Source organism: Nerophis lumbriciformis, linkage group LG26 (genome assembly GCF_033978685.3).
Source record: "Nerophis lumbriciformis linkage group LG26, RoL_Nlum_v2.1, whole genome shotgun sequence".
In the NCBI taxonomy this organism is placed as follows: Eukaryota; Metazoa; Chordata; class Actinopteri; order Syngnathiformes; family Syngnathidae; genus Nerophis; species Nerophis lumbriciformis.
In genome coordinates, this window is record NC_084573.2 from 24,453,449 (window position 1) to 24,479,414 (window position 25,966).

Consider the following 25,966-nt stretch of genomic DNA (forward strand, 5'->3'; position numbering starts at 1 on the left):
AACAGTATTATTGCCTGCCATGAATTGCATTATTGGAGCAGCGCCATGTTGTGTTGTCAACCTTCTAATAGGTTGAGCCCGTTTGCCTGTGCGGCTTTGAGACATTATTGTTTGTTTGCATGCCGAAATATGACAAAGTACTGTTCATGGGCAGCATCAGTGGAAGGTCCGCCAGGAGTGAGATGGAGGGCAGGGTGTCGCCCACAGCTGCTGGTCGCCTCTTGACCTGCGGGGGGAAAGGATGATGTTTTTTTTTTTACATTTACTGAGCTGGCTGTGCAAAGTAATCCACAATATAAGCTCCTTATCTAGCGCACATTTTTGTCAAAAAAGGAAGACGAGTCGATTATTTACAATTTGTGTTACAACCAGCTATTGCTCACCCAAACCATGTTTACTTACATTAGAGTTCATGTAGTTTTTATTTGTGTTTTTTGGCAACCATTTAGTGTGCAATGTGTGTATGTGTTCATGGATGGTAATAGTGGTGTTATTATTACTACTCATTGTTAGTTTTTTTATTGGGTTTTCCTTTTTTTACCGTTTGTAAAAATCTGCGTAGCATGCACAGAATTTCACTATTGCGGGATAAATAAAGTCAATTATATCCCACCCTGTCCTAAAATATTGACATCATTATGTCAGCAAGTAATTTACTGTGATCAACCGAGATTAATCCAAATTCAAAGTGTGATTATTCTGACTACAATTTTTTTAACTCCATGGGAAGGTGTTGGGACTGGTGGGAAGCCACCGGAAGACCTAGGACACGTTGGGGGGACTGTGTCTCCCAGTTGGCCTGGGAATACCTTGAGATCCTCCGGGAGGAGCTTGACCAAGTTGCTGGGGGGAGGGAAGTCTGAGCTTGTTTTCTTAGGCTGCTGCCCCCGCGACCCGACCTCGGGTAAGCGAAAGAAGATGGATGGATGGATCATTTTCACAAGCGCTTTGAGTGTCTAGAAAAGCACTATATATATCAAATCCATTATTATTATTATTATTATTATTATTATTATTATTAGACAGCACTCATTCCATTATATTTATTATATTATAGTCAAATAACAAAACTAATAATTTGTTTATTTAATGATATATTTGTTTACATATATGCATATGTATATGTATATATATACAGTATATAAATATGTATAAATATATATATATATAAATAAATAAATGGGTTGTACTTGTATAGCGCTTTTCTACCTTCAAGGTACTCAAAGCGCTTTGACACTACTTCCACATTTACCCATTCACACACACATTCACACACTGATGGAGGGAGCTACCATGCAAGGCGCTAACCAGCACCCATCAGGAGCAAGGGTGAAGTGTCTTGCTCAGGACACAACGGACATGACAAGGTTGGTACTAGGTGGGGATTGAACCAGAGACCCTCGGGTCGCGCACGGCCACTCTTCCACTGCGCCACGCCGTCCCATATGTATGTATATATGTATATATGTATATATAGATGTACATATATATGTACATATATGTATATATATATATGTATATATATATGTATATATATGTATATATACATGTGTATATATATGTATATATATATGTATATATACATGTATGTATGTATGTATGTATGTATATATGTATGTATATACAGTATGTATGCATATGTATATATGCATGTATATATATGCATACTGTATATGTATATATGTATGTATATATGTATATATATATGTATGTATATATGTATATATATATGTGTATATATATATGTATATGTATATATATGTATATATATATATGTATATGTATATATATATATTTATATATATACACATATATATATTTATATTTGTTTACACACATACTGTATGTGTGTAAAAATTACATTTCATACTTTATACATTTAACTTTTATTCTTATTGTTACATTTTCTATTTTATTTCCATTTATGCTTTCATTATTTACTTTTTAAATTATTTTAAATTCTATCTCAAATCTTCTGGAATTAAAATTTTCCTGAGGGAACTCTCCTGGAGGAATCAATAATGTACTCTCTCTCTCTCTCTCTCTCTCTCTCTCTCTCTCTCTCTCTCGATATATATATATGTATGTATATATATATATATATATATATATATATATATATATATATATATATATATATATATATATATATATATATATATATACACACACACAGCGTTTTACTATTCCACGTGTCTCTGCCCTGGCCCTTTTTCGTCCAATGACATAGTAATACGACCTTAACTACATTTCCCACAAGGCACCGGAACAAAACAGGGCGTTGTGGCCTCACGTAGACCCGCCACATGTTGAGTTGTAGTTTGATTTTTACGATTCAGTTAACTCCGGGGATAAATAGGCCATTTGTGAACGTAACGGTAAACAACAATCTTGGTTATAATAACCGACTTTTTCAATGTGAGTAAAAATGGCCACAGACGTCAGAAAAGCACCATATTTTATGGCGTAGCTTGAAAAGAAGACCACATTACCCACAAGCCCCTTGGGGTACGCGCATGCGCGTTAGAACGCGGTAGCCCTGGCGTGTGGAGTGTAGTCACGTGGAGACGGTCCGCCACCTCCGTGCTATCCAAACAGAACGTGAGCTGCTAGCAGTCCGCCTGTTTAGAGCGCCGCTCGGCTGCTTAAGCGATCCATGTTGTTTTTCTAAGCCCCGCGTCCCTTTAAACTTCACCGTTCCGTCGAAGAATGAGTGATAACGACGACATCGAAGTCGACAGTGACGTGAGTACCGCCACTCTTTTTTCCGCCCGTTTTCAAAATGCTTGTATTTTGTGTTCATTTTTAGCCGAAGTAGCTACCATGCTAGCTTTAGCTACCGATAAGCTGGCTCGTGCTTGTTTCTATCATCTCTCAAGTATTTGTCTGGACTTGTTAGAATTATCCTACCGGTCCAATGTTATTGGTCAAATAAAGCAGTTTCGGTGCAAACAAAACAGATACGTTGCTAAACAATTATGTCTACAATTGTACTTTTTGTTCTGTTCTTTTGCAGGAAGACTCACCGAGATATCACTGTGTGGTGCGTAATACCGGGGAGGGGGGGATTTGTCCATTATTGACACTGGCTTCATATTCTTGCAAAAAAATGATTCCACAAAAACACGGATAATGCCTGTTCCTTTTAATAACAAGGCGTGGGACGTGTGTGTGGGCTGACTTTCCAAATCGAATGCGAAAGCCCTCGGTCATATGAGCAAGCCAGATTACGTGACGTGTTGCACGGTCATATAATTGTTCATTTTTACGACCGGTGGTTCGTGCATTGCAAGCAGGGTATCCCCCATCCTGCTTTACGCGGCCATAGGGACACGGTAACACGGCAGCTATATTTAGACCAAAGCTTTACCAAGCTGCAGCATTTTTTTTTTCTGCTTGTCTCTTGATAACAATTTCACCAATGAAGTCATGTATGTGCAGGCACTGTTGTTGCATCTTTAACACGTTTCTTGCACATCTAGGTCATCTCTTTACATATTGCTGCATTCATGTCGTTGATGGTGCAGCCTGCTGCATCTCGGATAAGCTTTCGTGTCAGGAAAGGGGCTGCAGCCGGGATGTTTTCCTGTGTTGCAGCCTGTGATTAGAGCCGTCCTCTCCACAGGCCACCGAGGGGCTGGCAGGCTAAATGAATGACGTATAGCTAGCTGCACAACACAGTGATGAGGGGGGTGAAAAAACTCCCTGGACGAGGCAATCAACCGAATTCTGCAGACAATGTTAAAGGAGAACTGCACTTTTTGTTGGAATTGTACCTATCATTCACAATCCTTATGTACAAACCCCGTTTCTATATGAGTTGGGAAATTGTGTTAGATGTAAATATAAACGGAATACAATGATTTGCAAATCCTTTTCAACCCATATTCAATTGAATGCACTACAAAGACAAGATATTTGATGTTCAAACTCAAACTCTATTTTTTTTTGCAAATAATAATCAACTTAGAATTTCATGGCTGCAACATGTGCCAAAGTAGTTGGGAAAGGGCATGTTCTCCACTGTGTTACATGGCCTTTCCTTTTAACAACACTCAGTAAACGTTTGGGAACTGAGGAGACACATTTTTTAAGCTTCTCAGGTGGAATTCGTTCCCATTCTTGCTTGATGTACAGCTTAAGTTGTTCAACAGTCCGGGGGTCTCCGTTGTGGTATTTTAGGTTTCATAATGCGCCACACATTTTCAATGGGAGACAGGTCTAGACTACAGGCAGGCCAGTCTAGTACCCGCACTCTTTTACTATGAAGCCACGTTGATGTAACACGTGGCTTGACATTGTCTTGCTGAAATAAGCAGGGGCGTCCATGGTAACGTTGCTTGGGTGGCAACATATGTTGCTCCAAAACCTGTATGTACCTTTCAGCATTAATGGCGCTTTCACAGATGTGTAAGTTACCCATGTTTTGGGCACTAATACACCCCCATACCATCACAGATGCTGGCTTTTTAACTTTGCGCCTATAACAATCCGGATGGTTCTTTTCCTCTGGTCCGGAGGACACTGCGTCCACAGTTTCCAAAAACAATTTGAAATGTGTACTCGTCAGACCACTTTTCTACTTTGTATCAGTCCATCTTAGATGAGCTCAGGCCCAGCGAAGCCGACGGCGTTTCTGGGTGTTGTTGATAAACGGTTTTCGCCTTGCATAGGAGAGTTTTAACTTGCACTTACAGATGTAGCGACCAACTGTAGTTACTGACAGTGGGTTACTGAAGTGTTCCTGAGCCCATGTGGTGATATCCTTTACACACCGATGTCGCTTGTTGATGCAGTACAGCCTGAGGGATCGAAGGTCACGGGCTTAGCTGCTTACGTGCAGTGATTTCTCCAGATTCTCTGAACCCTTTGATGATATTACGGACCGTAGATGGTGAAATCCATAAATTCCTTGCAATAGCTGGTTGAGAAAAGTTTTTCTTAAACTGTTCAACAATTTGCTCACGCATTTGTTGACAAAGTGGTGACCCTCGCCCCATCCTTGTTTGTGAATGACTGAGCCTTTCATGGAATCTACTTTTATATCCAATCATGGCACCCACCTGTTCCCAATTTGCCTGTTCACCTGTGGGATGTTTCAAATAAGTGTTTGATGAGCATTCCTCAACTTTATAAGTATTTATTGCCACCTTTCCCAACTTCTTTGTCACGTGTTGCTGGCATCGTCTTTGTAGTGCATTCAATTGAATATGGGTTGAAAATGATTTGCAAATCATTGTATTCCGTTTATATTTACATCTAACACAATTTCCCAACTCATATGGAAACAGGGTTTGTATATGTGTGTATATTTATACAGTATACACAAAATAGAATGCCTTTATTGTCATACAATTGTACAACAAAATTATATGGCTCCCCCTTTAAGTGTACACAGCCAAGAAAGAAAATTGTCACGGCTGTCTTGAGTGTCCAATAATTTCTACAACTCTTATTTTTTTGTGATAGAGTGATTGGAGGACATACTTGTTTGTCACAAAAACATTCATGGAGTTTGGTTCTTCTATAAATTTATTATGGGTCTACTGAAAATGTGACCAAATCTGCTGGGTCAAAAGTATACATACAGCTACTAGGGCTGGGCGATATGGCCTTTTTTAAATATCTCGGTATTTTAAGGCCATATTGCGATACATGATGTATATCTCGATATTTTGCCTTAGCCTTGAATGAACACTTGATGCATATAATCACAGCAGTATGATGATTCTATGTGTCTACATTAAAACATTCTTCTTCATACTGCATTTAATATATGCTCATTTTAAACTTTCATGCAGAGAGGGACATCACAACTAAGTCAATTTAGCAAAACTGTATTTATTAAGCAGTGGCACAAACATTCATGTCATTTCCGGAACAGAAAGTGCAAGATTGTCAGAGACATTTTAAAACAAGCTATAAGTGCACTTTTGTGCATGATGTCACCAGGATGACATTTCAAAACAACACTAAATTAAAGTGCACTTTTTGTACAGAACGCCACTACAATAGTTTAAAACAAATAAAGCGCAGTCAAACAACAAAATAAGGGGGTAATGACTCAACAATCTTTTTCAAAGAAAGCAACAACCCGACAGCAAGCTTAAATATCAATACCCACACAAAACAGTAATAGGCACGTTCATAGTATCATGTGATATTATATATGTTGCTAATTTCAAGCATACGGTGGCGCTTTTTTTTCACAGGCACATCACAATGTTCGCTTTTCCCTTCACCAACTACTTACTACTACTCATGCAGACTTCATGACAGACAGCAAACAATCACTTACTGTACAATGTCTGCTCTCTCCAGGGTGCCGACTGATGGTGTGTTCATATATTTCCGTTCAGATGAAGAATTCATTATAATCCACACAAAGGGTTAAAAAAAAGTTGCCACAACTGTTGCGAATGTCAAAGTTGACCACCTTCTTGTTTTATGGCCACAACCTTCTACTATCCAGTTGAGAGGCATGATTTATAATCTAGAACCAACTTTCACCAACTCTGAGGCATTGCAGCAGCTCACTGGCTCAATATAGCAGCAAAAACCACTTAACTCTGAGATCAAAGCGCTGCTAAAAATAGGTCCCTAATGGTAGCGCTTACAATAACAATATCGCTATAATGCTATATACGCTATATACATGTAAACAAAGTATTGTTGGCACACTTTGGATGTTTTTTAATAGAGGGGGGGGGGGTTACCCACATATGCGGTCATCTCCAAGGTTTCTCATAGTCATTCACATCGACGTCCCACTGGGGTGAGTTTTTCCTTGCCCTTATGTGGGCTCTGTACCGAGGACGTCGTTGTGGCTTGTGCAGCCCTTTGAGACACTTGTGATTTAGGGCTATATAAATAAACATTGATTGATAGATTTTATGGGCGTAAAAGAGGAGCTCCCATTGACTCTATTGTTAGGTGACTTTTATTTAGGTTTATTTATGAAGTGGAATGCATTAAAAAAGCAAATGTGTTTTTGTCTCTCATGAGGATTCTGAATGAAAATTTAAAAAAAGGGCAGTTCCCCTTTAAGTAGGAAATTGATTGAATACCTTTGTCAAGATGTGTCTCAATAATATTCATGAGGGCTGGTATTTACTAAGCATGTAAAGAAAAATGTCAACAAGTGTAAAAATATCTGCTGAAACCGAAGCAGAATGATGTGGTGTTTCAGGAAGTGGAGTGAAGGAGGCAAGTCCGCTTTATGCTTTGCACTTGTTAAAGGTCCCCCTATTATGCAAAATTGACTTCAGGTTACGTGTCCTTAGAGACTGTCAGTGGCGGGACAAATCAGAGCCGGGTCCTTTAAAAGCCTGTGCTATCCGCTTGCCTCCCATACCAACAATCTGGGTTTGTACCCCTCTCGGAGCTGTAGGATAAAGTCATAGTCGAGAAGAGTACACAACCACTACAGTGGTCCCTCGTTTTTCCTTTTCGTTGCGCTTTGCCGCTCCGCTGTAATGTTTATATGAACTGCCACTCATGTTAAATTACTCATCTAGCTTGTACTCGGTTGTCAAGGGACTAAAGACGTTGGTGGACGGTTATACACTTGGAGACAACATCGTCGATCCACTTGTAAATTTGCATGCCGCAAAGTAAAATGTGAGAATGAAAATAAGGCTAGTCATACAGCACAGCATTTAAAAAAATCTTTTACACCTACTAAATCACTATGGTGAGTAGGGATGATGTTTGATAAGAAATTATCGAGTTCGAGCCCATTATCGAATCCTCTTATCGAACCGATTCCTTATCGATTCTCTTATCGAATCCAGATAGGTTGTTGTATATGGAAAAAAACATTTGGTTTAGCAAAAGCTCACTTTTATTTTATAAGAAAAAAATAAAATAAATAAATTTTGACTGTTACCCCCCTAAAAAAAAAAAAAAAAAATATTGACTGTTGTTACCCAAAGTATATTAAGTGGGATTTTTCAGAAAAACAAATATATACAGTAACACAAAAACAACCTGTCTCTGTGATCACTATAGGTGTATGAATAATAATATAGTGTTAAATAAAATCAGTCCCTTGGGCACAAAACTGAAAATAATACAGCTCTCCAAAAAGTGCACTTCTGCTGCTATTGAAACATACTAACTACACACACAGGCAGACAGCTAACAAACAATCCAAGACGTCTAATAAAGTTCCAAAGCAGATTAATCCATTTAGGCTCTTTATTGTTTATTGTCTTTTCCTATCTTTACTTTTGTCTTGCACTGCACTGTTTTTTTTTTTTAAACTGAAATACACACAATGACAAATTTATAAGCTATGTGATTCAATTAACATACTGAAATTTAATACACAATATGTAAATATTGGCTTCACACAAATATACAGTACCATCATCAAACAAATACTTCTGAAAGTGTTGAAACTATTTCGATGGTGGAAATACACGACTGGCAGCCATTTTAAGTCCTCAAAACATCCATTGAAACAGTGCACAAAAATCGTTTTTCAATAAACATCTTAGTATCAAATTTAACCACTTTCCACCTTAATATTGAGTGACATAAACAAGTTAAACAGTTTACTTACAGACTTATCTTTTCCAAGGCTTGTAAGAGCTAACATAACTTGTCTACTTCTCAATTGTCTCATGAACTGAACTGACGTCGCCAACCCGGAAGTGCCCAAACTAATGACGCGTAGTATTTTCATATCGCCACAAGGTGTCAGTAAGAGTCTACAATCAAATGGGCATAACATTGCCGTCCCACAGGTCATTTCCTGTGGGAAGGGATTCGTTCCCAGGGATTTGAATAAAGAACCAACTCTTTTTCTTTACTATAGTGGCCTCGATAACGGGAACCGGTTCTCAAAAAGGGATTCGAGTCCACGGAATCGGTTCTTTTCTTATCGGAGAACCGGTTTCGAACATCATCCCTAATGGTGGGTCTTGTAAAGTTTGCAGAAACCATGACTCATCCTGAATGGAGGGGCGCCACCCTTCCATCCCTGCCTGAAGCTCCACCATTAGACTGTGTCTAATCTCCGCTTATGAAGTTACAGGTCTTCATGGCGTCACAAATTGAAACTAGGGCTGGGCGTTGATCACAAGCTAGTGAACATTTTTACCTCGATTTTGGTTAATGCACGATTTTTCCACACTAGGGCTGAGCGATAAAACAATATCAAAATATATCGCGATAGACACGTAATCGATATCAACAATTATTTTGAAAAAAACGGTCGATCATTTTTTCAAGACACTCGCTCTCTGGTATCGAAGAAAGGGACACGCTAAGAGCCAATCAGGTAACTGTATCTATCAAGTTTGGTTGCGTCATCTTGTTGTCTCGCAGTTGATTGTTTGCATGGAGTGAGAAGAGAAAGTAAAAATGAGTGCTGCAGAGGCGGAAGAAATTATCGGTAAAACTGGGAAAAATCACCTCGGCAGTTTTGGGGATTTTTTAAAACGGACCATAGTCAGACAAATGTGGTCTGTAAATTATGCAAGGCACTCGTCCCCACCAAGACCGGTAATACCACACCATTTTAGGTGCTCACCTTTTAGAGCACAGCTGTAACTTTCTGATACTAAGCCTACAGAAAATAGTACTTAGGTTTCTCTAGGTTTACATTTTCACACTTTGCACTCTTTTGTTACACTTTATTAAGCATTTCTTACATATTCCTTATTTTTGCACCTTAGTTTTAAGAGGATATTGTTAAGTGTTCAATGTGATTTTAGAATTTTGTTTACATTGATTGTTTGCGTTTTCCATTGGTTACATTGTACATAAAAATGTTTACATTTTTAGCAGTAAAAAATGGATGGATGAATGGATGTTTACATTTAATATATTTTTTCTCTGGTCCGTATTTTTGATAGAGCATAAAAAATATTAATTATCGATATATATTTATATAAAACACTTGTATCGTGATACAGTTTTTACAGCCATATGGCCAGCCTTATTCCACACTCAACTACTAGTTTACTTTCTGGCTATCGGTATTGTAACCAAAGTGTGTCCAAACATCCCTCCATCCATTTTCGACCGCTTGTCCCTTTCAACAAACACTGAATTTACTTTAGTAACAAGCTGCTCACGTAAACAGTTGGCTTGCGTAAGTTTTTTAGGGCTACAACCAAGGAATATTTTGATAGTCAACTTGTCATCGACTAAACGATTAGTCGACTAATCGGACGATGAGGTATACATCTCTATTCAGTGGCTCTAATTTAACCATCGGCTTTTAAATTTAGCTTGCGATATTTTAGGCAAGTGTTAATTACCAATTATGACAAAAAAGATGACTACTTCATTCAAAAATATTTATTTAAAACCCGTGGACAAAAATAACCTTTTCAACTAGTGTCTATTTTTAAGCAATTACAGATAAAGAGCTGATTAAAACAAAGTATATATTTTATGTAAACAAAAGACAAAGTCAAAATAGCAGCAATACCAACCATGGATGTAACGATAAACGGTAAAATTGAAAACCGCGGTAAAACTTATGGAAAAACCATGATTGATATCAGCACTTTGATAAACTCATAAACTGACTGGCGCCGCCGGCTCGCTAGTTTAAATGCTAACATGAAAACAAGAGACATTGTATGGACGTCGTTCCACATTAAAAACGACATAGCCCAAACTAAAGTTATACAAACATTACTGTCTGAGCAACTAAGCTATTCAATTGTGCACATTGAACCTACAACCTGTAGTCTCTTCGAACAGAGTGCTTGTTCTATATATTTAAAAAAAAAAAAGAAATTAATACGGAGGTGTTTTTACAATGCGTTCACAGACTGCTGAACAGAGCAGGATGCCACGACGCCCGCCAGAAATAATAAAATATATTAATATATTTTGTTTTGCACTTTAAAAAAATACATTTATAATAAATAAAGTGCTACATTACAAACCAATATTTTAAACAATAAAAACTTAGACATTAAAGCAGGTAAAATACTAAGACTAAATATATAAAGACAAAATAGTGGATTTTGTAACTGTGTGTATTTAATTTAGTTACTAAAAAAATAACTTGGTCAAAAGATTTCATCATGTAAGTACTTTTTGAGCAATTTCAACAATACCGTAATCATAACTGTGATAATTTTGGTCACGATAACTGTGATATGAAATTTTCATATTGTTACGTTCCGACTATGTAAATAAAAGACAGTCAAATAGCAGCAATAACAACAAAACAACACCAAATCTTTGTAGCGTCATCAAAAAGAAAAATACATTTTAAAATGATATGTTTAGAAAAATCGACATAGTTTAGCTGGTGGATTTTGCCTTATTTGGTCGTCAAAAACAAGCTAACTCCTGTCCTTTCCGACTATTGTTTCTAATGCCGTGTTTTATCTTATGTACGGCATCACGCTGATCAAGTGCGAAGTTACAATGTAAATGTAAAAAGTGGGTTAACCGCACAATAGCGCTTTCACTCTGTCCAGAGAGAGGCATGGACAAAAGCATTAAAGCTACAGACACAGTAATACTGTAGCATTTTTAAACCTCAGTGGTACCTCAACTTCTGAGTGTTTTGAGATAAGAGATCTCTCAGCTAATTGTTATAATTTAAGTTGATAACGAAAAGTCGAGATACAAGCTTTATATTACATTAGTTGGCGTAGATTATTGCCGCAGTGACCATTCGGTCTTACTCGCTATTACAGCATCATGGCTTTGAATCCACTATTGTGGGACTTTTGAGACTTTTTAAAAATAGTATAATGCGAGACCTTTAATATTTTAAACTGTCATAAAAATAAGGTAATCGCTGTATAGCAAAACATGAAACGGATAAATGGTTAACTTGAAATCTAAGTGTTGATTTATAAACGGAGTGTGGAATTCAGTTCTCCATTTTCGTTATTGTCGCTGCAGACACATTATACTGACAGTTTTGTCATTAGGTTAACGCAACGCCACAGTAAGTTTCCTTTTGTTTTTAGTTCTGTGGTCATTTTAGCTTTATCGCTGTTTTTGGGCTCACTGGGATGAAGTCTCACAAATTAGGCTATTTATTTTATTGTGTTTTGGCCGGTTTCCAAATGTTCCTGCGAGCAGACTTAGCCTGGGTGAAGTTAGTATGACCATGTTGACAACATTCTGCTGTTGTCTGGTTTTGACACCTGGAAATTGACTGTCAGCCTTTTTTTATGAGCAACAAAAACACATCCGGCTTGTTATGTCTCCAAAGACGATAATGACACAAAGTGGTATTCTTCCCCCCATAAAACCACGTGAACGTTCATTAACGACAACAAACACCCCTGCCTTTGCCACCTCATGTAATTAGACAGCTCACATTAAGTTTATACCACCATTACATGTGTTAATTATGAAAGTCTCACTGTTGCAGTTTTGGAAATTAATAAAATAAAACCATGGAGTCGTCCTCCTTGGTAGTGTGTAACATACCTTCCAGGGTTTCTAAAGATACAGTTTTTCGGTATCAATTAAGGATGTTCCAATCAGGCTCATCCATGACTGATATCGGCCAATACCAATATTGATCACATGTCCAGGTGAAACTCAAAAAAATTAGAACATTGTGTAAAAGTCTATTCATTTCAGAAATTCAACTTCAAATGTGAAACTAATGTGATATAATAATACATACAAAGTGAAATATGTAAAGCTTGTATTGCTCTAATTTTGATGAACGTGGATTACAACAAAAACATTTTCAGAAATGTTCAATTTGAAGTTTTTATTAGCTGTAAGTCATCATCAAAATTCTATCAAAATAAGTCTTGAAATACCTTGAGTTGCGCGTTATGAGCCTATGTCATTTATTAGTTTCACAATGTAAATCTAATTGCTGTTATAAACTAACCTTTATACGGTATTACATTTTTTTTAGTTCCAACTGTACTAACAGTAAATATTTAAATTTATTTATGAGTGCTATTGACAGTTTGACAATGTCAACACAATATTTCAATTATTTCCTTATTATATTTTATTACATACAATTGTTAAACAAAAAAAGTCAACTAAACAAAAGTAAATAGTTGGGGAAATTCTTTGGGAGTTCATAAAAACGACAAAAATAAAAATATTACTCCAATCACTCTAGTATTGATACTGATACGGCTCTTGGTATCGACACCACCGATTTTATCCATTGATCTGCCATCCTCTCATGGGTAGTCCTGGCCGCAACAATAATGACAACCCAACAGGTGTTGTTGTGTTATCCTCTCTCTAACTGTTAATTTACTTGGTAATTTCCTGTTACTAACCTCTTACTTTCGGCTGTAACATACTTCCATCTACACTAATCACTAATTTCATGTGTGGTTTTCAAAATATTTTAGATGCTAGCTTAATGATTAGCATGTCTACTTCTGGCTTGCTCTCGATGTGTAACATGTTTAAGAAAAGTTGATTTTCCGTAATGGAAGTAATTATTAACTTAAAGGAACGGCTCCTCACTGCATGTAGAGACATAGTTAGCTGCTAGCCGCTTGTCAGCTGGGGGACTAAAAAGTAAATCTCAATCTCGTTACCTTGCGTAATGACAATAAAGCTGATTCTGATTCTGATTCTGATAAAGCAGAGGGGATCGATGGCCGATCATGTACTTGTTCCACAAAAATGGGCCTATTAGTCGGCACTTCCCTAGTATCAACAAACTAAAATAGCATTTGTCGCAGGCAAGGCAGAACAATCGTAATTTGGATCAGATACTCCCGTCCTGCTAACATTAGAATTTTTGTCGTTAGAATAAATGCGGTATTTTTTGGTAAAGGTGATCTCTCAACAATAATAAGTGACAGAAACAGCACTAAAAATAGATCCCTTCAGCAACATTTTCTTCAAGTAGGTTAAGAAGCATTTACATAATTTCCCTAACATGCTACTTGAACGCATGAAAACATAACGTTGTTTTGATACATTGTGTGAAATAGCATCAGTTATTCATAAGCTTTATCATTGCTTGTCCAATAAAAAGCACGTATCTCCAAACCGTTTCACTTAAAACAAAAAAAATACAGAATTTGAAGGTATATGATTTTCATTGGAGCGGAGGCGTATGATTTTCTGAATATATTTGGACATTTAAACATTTTCCTCAGCTAATATGCAGCCTGAGTGTAAGAAACCCAACATATTTATTTGTAACTTTATTTTTGGAACAGGGGTGTCATTCATCGACTGGAGCGCCTGTCTTTTGTCCGAGTTTTTCCACGCTGTCCGCAGGACAAAGCGAAGAATTACCAGTTCTTCCCTCCTTCCTCTCGCCACCTGGAGCACTTATGTAATGCACCATGGTCAGGTATGAATAGAATGGAGGGAGCGTGCAGTGTCACAGAGAAAAAGGGGGGGGGGTGAAAGGACTATCTGTTATGACAGACTGATAGTGGTGGCGCAGTAATTGAACACCTGTTTGTCATGGTGACGAATGTGCTGAGCCACAAACGCAGCATGGAAGGCACCCGTCACATCTTAATAGTACAGAGATACATGATTGTTTGGACATTAGATCCATTAATATTTTATTACATTACATTTTCATTCCCCAAAATATTATTATTCCCTTGGTTGATGTGATAATATTCCATACAGACATACACTGTCATACTTTATTATCATATTTTGAAAACAAAGCCTGTAATTTAGAGCATTTAGCACAGGGGTGTCAAACTTGTTTTTATTCACGGCCACATTGCAATTATGGCCGTTTGTAACAGTATATATATTAATATAAACGCATAATAGCCTTGTCACACCATTTGCACAGGTCTTTGATTATTATATATTTTTTGAACAGATTGAGGGATACCTTGCTTTGAAATCATAAATCAAGGTAACAAGCAGATATTTACGTATATTTGATGACACAAAAATGCTTGGAACATCTTATTGCATGATCAAATAATATTTAAGTGCAGAACATATGCAATATGCAATGCAATACATTTTTATGTCAAAATTTAAAGAACAAATTCATTATTTCCGTCCTTGCGCAGGCCACATTAAATGACGTGCCGGGCCACGTTAAGTGACGTGTCGAGCCTTGAATTTGATCCCTGCGACCTAGCACAGTGTTTCCTCAAACAAAGAGGTGGGCCCATTGTTGGGCCACGAGCGCTCGTTCGAGGGCCGCAAAAAATATCTGTTTCTCAGCTGTGGTACGTATATGCTGCAGCAGTACTCCGTTGTAGTACACTTAGCAGTAATGCCAAGCTCAAACAAACGGGAGCCTGGAGCTAAAATCATAGAGAAGTTTCTTAAATTATTCAAAAATTATGACTATAGTGATGATGCTGTATTTTCATTTGTACTTTAATTTTGTTGACAGTTTAGTTAAGAAACATATTCATTGTTAATTTAGTTTGTTAGCACAACATAATTGTATAAGTCTTTTCCTATGCAGTATAATTGGTTAGTACTTATTTGTATAATCAGCCTGATTTTAGCCTAAATTCTATGTGTTAAATTAATAATCTTTGTGATTAACACACAATTTCATATCATTCCTTGTTAAACTGTAAGTAGGTTAAATATAATTATTCGATACGACTAAAATCAAGAGTAAGATTACAAATTTAGTGTTAATTTGTGAGTTGGCCCCAGTCCCTTTTATAGTGGGAAAAATTGGGCCCCTATGTCAAAAAGATTAGGAACCTCTGCATTAAATAATGTGGTGGGCCAAAATAAACTAGGTGGCGGGATGTTGATATTGCCGTACAATGTGTTTTTTACAATAATTACTGAAATGAAAAACGGTGCCAGTTTTTCACGGTAAAATTCTGCCGACTGAGCTGCCAGTTTTTTACTGTAAAGTCTATTGTGGTTGTTTTAAGGCGTATCACAAAAAAATGCTTAAAAAGATGGCTGTTTTTTTTCCAGAAAATTCTGGCGACTTACTGAGCTGTCTTATTATAAATGGAAAAAAGGTGCCACTGTTTTTTAGGGTAAAATTCTTGTCAACCGAGCTACCATTTTCTTTTACCATATAATCTACGGTTGTTGTTTTTACAGTGTATTACTGTAAATTAGGGCTGCAACTAACGATTAATTTGATAATCGATTAATCTGTCGATTATTACTTCGATTAATCGATTAATATTCGGATAAAAGAGACAAATTACATTTCTATCCTTTCCAGTATTTTATTGGAAAAAAACCAGCATACTGGCACCATACTTATTTTGTTTATTGTTTCTCAGCTGTTTGTACAGGTTGCAGTTTATAAATAAAGGTTTATAAAAAATTTAAAAAGAAAATTGCCTATGCGCATAGCATAGATCCAACGAATCAATGACTAAATTAATCGCCAACTATTTTTTTAATCGATTAGTTGTTGCAGCCCTACTGTAAATGCAAAAAAAATTTTTTTTCAGTAAAATTCTTACCACTGAGCTGGCAATTTTTTTACGTACAATCTACTGTTGTTTTTACAGTGTATTACTGCAGATAAAGAAAGGTTCCACAGTTTTTTTTTAAATAAAATTCTGACTAGTGAGCTGACCTGGTTGTTATGTTTACGGTATATTACTGTAAAGGAAAAAAGATACCACAATTTTTTACCGTAAGATTTTGACAACTGCGCTGCCTTTTTTCTCCCGTAAAAACTATTGTCATTTTTACAGTGTTCAATTTGATTATTAACTTGCTTTGAAATTATAAGTCATAGTTAAAATTGTATGATAGTATATATATTGTGTTGCAATATTTTGTAATATTTCGGTTTCAAAGATATATAATTGCATGCAGTACATGTATTTTTTTCTATTCAAAGGGAAAGAACAAATACATTTTGTAAGAAAAGATGAAATACTTGATCGCTATGTAGTATTTCCAGGCTGTTCCAGGTCAGATCTTTGAATAGACAATGCCTGTGGATTCAGTCATTAAAGGTATTGTAGGTGTGTTTGTGACTGTCAACATATGCACAACAATTAACAGGTGTATGATGAGAAATAAGAGTGACAAAACTGTATTTCACCATTACAACCTACAAAGAGTATGAAAATGGCTGCCAGCCTTGTAATGACACGCCATCAGGAGGACGCGTGTTTGTGTCTTGTCAGTTTTAATGAAGGCATATCAGAGTTGTAACATGCTTGTTTGTTGTTAGTCCGTGATTGAAGCTGGCGTTTGTGGTGAAATTGTCTCTTTGATGCTTTGCGGGGCTCATCGAGATAAACTTTGTGGGTGATGGTCTAGTTGTAGGAGACTGTTTTTAATTATGGCCTCATGACATTGATGCTAATTACTCCTCTTTCAGGAGTCATTTTCATTTCACATCAAGAATGGAAAAAGCTGACAGCCGCACCCACCAGACGTGATACACACTCCTATCTGTATGCTGTCATGTTTGTTCCATGGCACGATCACTACTTTAAGATTACAGATTTGCACGGAATCAAAACCAACCCATGGTTTTGATAGCCGGGCCAAAAACAAGTACAGCAGCAGCAGCTGATTGGCCCACGCGGCGTTGCATCATGTGGTTGTGTCTTTGTCCTCAGACTGGGAGACAATTTTGCGTCTAGTCAGGTAATGCAGGGTGTGTCTTTAGCTAATTTGACACTGACACAGTCCTGTACGTCTCATACATGTTATTTGAAAGTGGAGCTGTACCGGCTATTTTGGTAATTGTATTGTAACCAAATGATTAGATATCCTAATGTAAAATGGCTACTTACTAGCTTACCTTTAAACTTAAATGTGCATCTACTGGTTGTTGTGTACTCCAAGCTGGGAGGTGTTTTGGGGGGTTGGTGTAGTCGTTAGCTTTGAGACAGATGGTTGTACAACACCTAAAGGGCAAACAGCCACAACATCAGCCCCCTTCAGGCGTCCTGTAAAGTTTTTAATGTCACAAAATGGTGGGGACGTGGCAATTTTATAGCTTCGGCGGTAGTATCAGAGGTTTAACAACTCTGTGGAATGGAATAGTGGAAGTTTATCACGACAGACTAGGGCTGGACGGTTTTGGCAAAAATAATAATCACGATTATTTTGATTGATATTGAAATCACGATTAATAACACGATTATTTATTAATATGAAAACATGAGTATTGTCTTTTTATGTCATGTATAACATTTTATAAAATGTTCATTATTAAATGTAAAAATCCTCACTTTTATTGGAGCAATACATCTTTAGACAATTTTGACCAGTATTTTAAGTCAAAGCATAATTGTGTAAATGTATCAATAAGCGCTTTTAAGTACATTATGCTTGTGAAACCTTTCTTTTGTTAGCACAGTCAGACCGGATGTTGCGCATTGCGCTATTATTGTGATGGGGGAAAGTGTGCTGACGAGTAACGAGGCGACATGAGACTGTTAAAATCGCGTATGAAGCTGTTTGTACATTGATCTTGCATCGATGGTGTCGTTCACAACAACACAAGCAGATGTTTTGGGTGTATGGATTGTTCTTGCTATTTTTAGCTTCCTAGTTTAGTTGTGGCCGTCTCAACATTGTTTAGTTCAGGACGTGTTTTGTGGATGAATGTTCCCAAACAAATGTTCCTTCTCGTCACGATGACAGATTTTTACAATTTCCTTGATAGTCTGTGTTTAACAATGGATAACGTTTTGTTGGTTACGTGAACGCGGAAATCATATGACCTTACTTTTTTATTGAGTTCAGTGATTATTGATTGGCATACTAGCGCTGTGTCAAATAAAAAGTACCGATAACCAGGGTGAGGTCCCAAACTTCTAGTAGACATGGTCTTTTTTCACTCATCCGTTTCATCGTTATAAGCATGCACATTGCACGGCCTATTCATCGTTTTTTGATTATTATTTTTTAATGATGGTGAGAGGCCAACATTTAAATCGTGATTAAAATTGTCCAGCCCTACTACAGACTCAGCTTTATTAGCCTTTTGAATTAAAAGCAATAGTTGGTCTCGGACAATATCTTGCTTTGCTGCTCAATGTGAAAGGGATATTTATATTTTTCTGCAGGAAATAGTCTCCTGGACACGTAGTTTGTTGTAAAAATCCCTGCAACTTGTGTTTCAAAACAAAGTGCGATAATTCACTGCAAAGACCGAATAGCGACATTTGTGTTTAATTCATGGAATTTTTTAGTTTAAATGATGCGGCCTGCCGGGCCACCCCAAATGATGCAGTAGATCGTCCTAAATGATATGGCGGGCCAGGCAAAAAGATGCGGTGGACCAGATCTGCCCCCGGGCTTTGAGTTTGACACCTGTGTGTGTGATGCGTCAGGCCACACTAAATAACGCGTCGGGCCATGCAAAATTATGCGTCGGGCCCCACAAAATTATGCATCGGGCCACATAAAATGACATGCCAGACCACATAAAATGACGGTGCGCCTTGAGTTGGACACCTATGTGTTAGAGAACTAGGCCTCCATGCAAACTGTATTTTCCTTTGTTGACAAAGACCTTTTGGGAAAGATTTCATACACAAAAGATTGTATGCACTCAATTGTATACCGTACTCTGAAAAAGAAAAAGAAAGCCTTTTAAATTAACAGATTTATTAATTTTTTTGGGTCACTCTGTATATTAATAGATAATGCAGATTTGTTCCCCCTTCTTTAACATGGCAGCCTTGCCCTTCAGCGTATTGTCCACTTCTGTTGCCATAGTAATTTTCCGTCATCAAAAAACAAAACCCACTTGAAAGCACGATGCACATGTCCTTCCAAAAGGCCGAGTGGCGCTAGGCAGCAGGCGGGGTCAGTGTTGGCCGAGCGCCGCACGGCCGCCCGCCACCGTCTACCCACGCTGCTGTGCTGCCCGGCTGAAGGCCTTGTGACTCTCTCATTGCAGGCAGACAAACGGGCACACCACAATGCGCTGGAGCGCAAGCGTAGGGACCACATCAAAGACAGCTTTCACAGCCTCCGGGATTCTGTACCTGCCTTGCAGGGAGAAAAGGTTGGTAGCCCCAATAGTGGTACAGAAACATCCCAGAGTAAGGTATATATACTTTTTTTTTTACTTGTCTTCACTGTTTGTTCAATGTCACTCACATCATGTTAAAGTGTGGGAATAGTAAATGAAAAGTGGGGGAGAAGGCGGTAGAAGCTGCATGTCTAACTGCTTGGGCCAGCATCAGGAAGTTATTACGGGGAAATGTCGCTGCTCACTTCCTGTTTTGACATCCGCGACATAGACAGCATTACGAGAGCGCCCCTCCCCTGGAAACCAGTTGGGTGGGTGGTGTAGTGCGATGGGGGAGGCTTGTTTGCTGTGGGAGCCGCTTCAGAGGTCCCTGTGGGCCATTGCACAGCCAACATAGAGCAGAGTGATGAATATTAGGGCTGAGGCCACAATTGGGATGTGCTTACTCCAAAACTAACGACTAAAATGTCACAATCTTCTAAATTGGAGACGTCATGCTAATATTCTTGTCCTGCTGAGTCAACAATCTGATGACAAAGCACAATTGTGGCTAGGGGTGTTCCGATCCGATGTTGATGTCTTATCAGTAGATTTTCGATTTTTAGATGCATCGCAATTCAGACATGGTTGATTATAAAATCGATTAGTAAACATCAATAATCGATTTATTTATTGTAAATAAAGTAATGCAAACCGTTCTAAAATTTGGCTGACTGCAGCGAGCCACCTCACCGAGGAATCCGACCAGCTCCTTTACTATAGGGTACTTATGCTCCAGTTTAAATGTGATGGGAATTAATTTAACTTTTTCTTATTACAAATGCACTGTTTTTAAAAGTCACAAGTAATAAACACTTTTTTAGTGAAACGAAAAGAAATGCAAAACTGCATCAAATTAAAGGTGTAGCAACAATCGTTTTTTAATCGAATCGTAGCTTTTGAATCGTAATTGAATAGTGAGGTTTCCAAAGAGTCCCACCTCTAATTAGCAGTCCGATACCAGTAAAAAAGCAAGTATAGGATGATATTTTCTTGCATCTAAAATGTCCGATACAAGCAGTCCTGCAGCATGCTTACTTGTGCAATACAGGACTGCCAGCCAACGTCTAAATGGCCTCCAATAAGCACACATGGTTGTTCTTTCCATGTATTTTAGGCTACTATGAGCTAGCAGGTACACGACACATAAGCTCACAAGCTAAACATACGTAATAAGTGTCCTTGATTGGACAGTATTGCATTCTAAAACAGCACATTTGTTAATGTAAACAAGTATCAAATAGTTATAGTTGCATATTACTTACACATTCAAAGTCTCTAATGCAGAAGCCAATTAAAGTATCCAGTAACAAACGTGTCAGGATCATTCAATTTACTGTGTCGTGCGCTTAACTCAGTGGATTATCGTGCCCAGTAGGAGTCACCAAAAACAATTACCACTCCACTTCAACAGCATAAATCTGTCATAAGGTTAGTGTTTTTTATATCCAAAATTGTTTTTGTTACAAAAAAAAGTAATTTCACTTTATCAAGCCTTTTCGAACATTCCACGCTACAAAATGATTAAAGTATCTATCATGATTTCTGCTGATATCGTATCAACAAATTTCCAAGGCTCCAATATCGGTATCGGAAGTGAAAAAGTTGTATCAGGACACCCCTAAATGTGACCAAATGGCAAGATTTTAAAGAATGTGAATGAAAGGCCAAAACGCATAGCAGCTGTGTTCGTGTGGACATGGTTAGTTTATTTTTAAAAATGCCTATGTTTTCTGTGGACATGGCCTTGGGAACCCTGTGGCGCTTGTTGTGTTGGGCTGGATTTACACTTCACTGTTCAAAAGACCCAATTCTTATGTTGTTTTTGTTCCTTCCATGTAGTCCAAGTCCAGATGTAAATCAGAGGAATAGCACATGCTCACATTTGAATCAGACTTTGTTCAACTGAAGATTAAATTCAGACACAGGCCAAACATCTGCCAATGTGTCTACAGCAGAGGTCACCAACCTGACAAATCGCCATCGACCAGTGGATCTTTGGGGCCTTTCCGGTAGATCCCAAAATATTCTGAAAATAAATGCATAATCACGTGTGTGACTAACATACCTGCCATACAGGCACACATTGTAACCCTCGACCACGCCCCTAAGCCTCGCCGCTCACCAGGCATGCATGCCGCTGCCAGCCTCCAGCTCAGTCTCAGGAACTCGCACACCTCATACCTGGGTTGCGTGATGTGTGCGTCCCCAAAAAAACATTGCACTGTGGCAAGACAGATCGTTGAAGGGGAACTGCACTTTAAAAAAAAATAATTTAATAATTTTTAGATCAATCGTTGTGTGACAAGAACATGTGTCTTTCTTTTTTTATGGTTTCTCAATTGCAAAAAAAACGCTAACAAAGGCGGCTAACAATGCAGGTTATGGGGGTTTGATCTATTACGCATATACAGCTCTCTTAAAACATCCAAAAAACGCCATCCATGTTTTATATACACACTGTAAATATATGTAATGTAGTAACGGGCACATTCATAATAACATGTAATATTTACCGTATTTTGGTCATTTTAAGAATGGGTGGAACATTTATTTTAGATATTTCACAGAGCGCATCACATCGTTCGCTGTTTCCTTTAACAATAACGACTACTACCGTATTTTCCGCACCATAAGGCGCCCTGGGTTAAAAGCCGTGCCTTCAATGAACGGCATATTTCAAAACTTTGTCCACCTATAAGCCGCCCGGTGTTGTAAGCCGCATCTAACTGCGCTAAAGGAATGTCAAAAAAACAGTCAGATAGGTCAGTCAAACTTTAATAATATATTAAAAACCAGCGTTCTAACAACTCTGTTCACTCCCAAAATGTACGCAAATGTGCAATCACAAACATACGTATATCAACATGGACAGAGCTGCGTGAAAAAAGCCACCCGGCCTCTTCGCGTAAACTTAAACTTACCTTAACCACTCGCTCATCTTTTCTTCATCCATCCCTTCGAGTTAGCTTTTATGATGACGCCGGCTGGAAAGGTCTCTTTTGGCAAGGTCTTCCTTTTGAATATCACCATGGGTGGAAGTTTCTGGCCATTAGCATGGCAAGCTAGAACCACAGTGAAGGATGACTTCTCATTCCCTGTGGTGCGAATATTCACCGTACATGCTCCCGTTGTATCCACAGTGCGGTTCACAGGAATATCAGTTGCTGTGAAATAGTAATCCGTGTGTGGATGGAGAGATTGCGTCTTTTCATGAACCGGATCCCTGACGCTTAGTAGGAGCCATTTTGTGGTCTTTACAGATGTAAACACACAAAGGAAATGAAACGTACGGTATATCCGCGCGCTTTTTCTTCTTCTACGCGGGCGGGTGGTTGCTTACAGTAGAAGAAGAAGCGCTTCCTGTTCTATGGGGGCGGGTGCTTACCTTGGCGGTTGCTTGCGTAGAAGAAGAAGCGCTTCCTGTTCTACCGGGAAAAAAGATGGCGGCTGTTTACCGAAGTTGCGAGATCGAAACTTTATGAAAATGAATCGTAATATTAATCCATATATAAAGCGCACCGGGTTAAAAGCCGCACTGTCAGCTTTTGAGTAAATTTGTGGTTTTTAGGTGCGGCTAATAGTGCGGAAAATACGGTACTCATGACAGACTTCATGAGAGGCAACAATTACTTTGGGATAAATGATGATCCAGAACCTTGTATTTTTGAGCCTGAATATAAGGAGTTTGGGCTTCAAGTTTTAGAAGCTATGTGATAAGCAGATCCAGCTTAAGTGAAACCCTAAGCATCATGTACTGGAGCAAAATTGCTAAGTGCTCACCAGAAAGACAAACTGTGAACATAATACAACAATCTCTCACTGTACAATGTCTGCTTTCACCGTGATACCGCCTAATGGGAAGTTTATCTTTCAGCACAAGGCTTGTGTTCCCAATTTAGATGGTGAATTCACCATAATCCTGACCTCTCAGGTAAAACAAATAGCTAGGAGCAAACAAGCATATTGTCGCGTCTTCCTTGCGACAAAATTTCACTTTACAATTGACCAACATCTCGGTTTATGACCCCAACCTCCTACTATACAAGTGTGAGGTAACTTTTACTAACTCAGAGGCAATGCAGCAGTTCAATATGTCAATAGCTGCATAAGCTAGTTACCACTCTGTGATCACAGCGCAGTGTTTCTAGAAGTAGATCCTCGGCATTAGCTCTTATACAGTAATAACAATGTCACTACTACTTGGTTAGTATGAAAATCACAGCATGTAAATGGAGGGTTTTTGGATGAAAGACACGTGTTCTTGTCAAGAAATGGGAATAAGCAAAATTCCCCCCCAAAAAGTGCAGTTCCCCTTTAAGTCTTTCTACAAAATTAAGACCTCAATATTGTCATCCAGGAAATTGTTTTAAATATTTTGCTACAATGCACGTCATTTATTCTCTCACAACTCTGTAGCAGTTTTATCTAAATTACCATCTGGGTTTACTTTGAAGTGAAATTCTCCACACTTGCGTGATTAATCAGCGTGTGTGTGCGTGTGCGTGTGCGTGTGCGTGTGCGTGCGTGTGTGTGTGTGTGTGTGTGTGTGTGATTAATTCAATAGTTTTTCTGAATAATCGCACAAATTAACTCAGTTTTTTTGACAGCTCTAATTTATCCATATATGTTGAGGGGGTAAATCTTGCCTTGTTTCATGGGTAAGACCAGGGATCCTGGGCTTAAAAAGGTTGGTGACCCCTGGTCTACGCTGTAAAGAGATGTCCTCGATTAATTTGCACAATTGGCCGTGACACATGTGCATGTAATTTGCATGGACATGTCCACATTTGCATTTGAAAATAAAGCACATTTTATGGCCTCGTGTACGGAATTATTGACCAGTCTGAACACTAAGTCATCACATGTACTGATCATTTTAAACAAATATGAAGTATAATTAAGTTTGGGAACCACTGCTATGGAAGGAAGAGTGATTGGAGGCCAAACTGAACACCATGTAAGATATACATTGGCCAAGTACAAATACGTGTAAACAGAGAACAGAGAGAGCGACATTAAGACAGCAGTGTAAATCCAGCCTTAAATGAGATGTAATAACATGCTTATTGTTGTGATGAACAGGTAAAAGAGAACAGTGGTACCTCGAACTGTACGAAAACCCAAACAATCTTTACCATAAGTTATGTACAGTCGTGGTCAAAAGTTTACATACACTTGTGAAGGACCTAATGTCATGGCTGTCTTGAGTTTCCAATAATTTCTACAATTCATATTTTTTTGTGATAGTGATTGGAGCACATACTTGTTGGTCATAAAAAACATTCATGAAGTTTGGTTCTTTTATGAATTTATTATGGGTCTACTGAAAATGTGACCAAATCTGCTGGGTCAAAAGTATACATACAGCAACATGCATTATCAATTTTGGTGATGTAGAAAAGTTACAATCGAATCAAATTAGCTTCATGGCATGGCCTCTTAACTTCATGTGAGTGATTATGATTGATGACACCTGTTGACTTCTCTGAGCCCATTTAAATAGGGCTCATGTGATGCAGTCATTAGACTCGGTTACAAACGTGACAATGGGAAAGTCAAAGGAACTCAGCACAGATCTGAAAAAACAAATCATTGACTTGAACAAGTCAGGAAAGTCACTTGGAGCCATTTCAAAGCAGCTTAAGGTCCCAAGAGCAACTGTGCGGACAATTGTTCGTAAGTATAAAGTGCATGGCACAGTTTTGTCACTGCCACGATCAGGAAGAAAACGCAAGCTATCACCGGCCGCTGAGAGAAAATTGGTCAGGATGATCAAAGTCAACCGAGAACCACCAAAAAGCAGGTCTGCAATGAATTGGAAGCTGCTGGAATACAGGTGTCAGTGTCCACAGTCAAGCGTGTTTTGCATCGCCATGGACTGAGAGGCTACCATGCAAGAAGGAAGCCCTTGCTCCAGAAGCGACACCTTAAGGCTCGTCTAAAGTTTCCTGCTGATCACATGGACAAAGATAAGACGTTCTGGAGTAAAGTTCTGTGGTCAGATGAAACAAAAATTTAGCTGTTTGGCCACAATACCCAGCAATATGTTTGGAGGAGAAAAGG

The 25,966-nt window shown here is 38.2% G+C and overlaps 1 protein-coding gene across 10 annotated transcripts in view; it reads left to right on the forward strand.

The window, feature by feature from the left end:
- Nucleotides 1-2,499: 2,499 nt before the first annotated feature.
- max (myc associated factor X) overlaps nt 2,500-25,966 on the forward strand; it is a 34,047-nt gene continuing 10,580 nt past the window's right edge. For 2 of the 10 annotated variants that reach the window (XM_061987137.2, XM_061987138.2), the window contains exons 1-4: nt 2,500-2,745; nt 3,017-3,043; nt 14,151-14,287; nt 19,787-19,894. In XM_061987137.2, coding sequence (XP_061843121.1) covers nt 14,273-14,287; nt 19,787-19,894 — 123 coding nt within the window. In that variant the 5' untranslated portion in view covers nt 2,500-2,745; nt 3,017-3,043; nt 14,151-14,272. Of the gene's footprint in view, nt 2,746-3,016; nt 3,044-14,150; nt 14,288-19,786; nt 19,937-25,966 lie in introns of all 10 variants that reach the window. The other 8 variants (XM_061987135.2, XM_061987136.2, XM_061987133.2 and 5 more) reach the window with 7 other exon arrangements.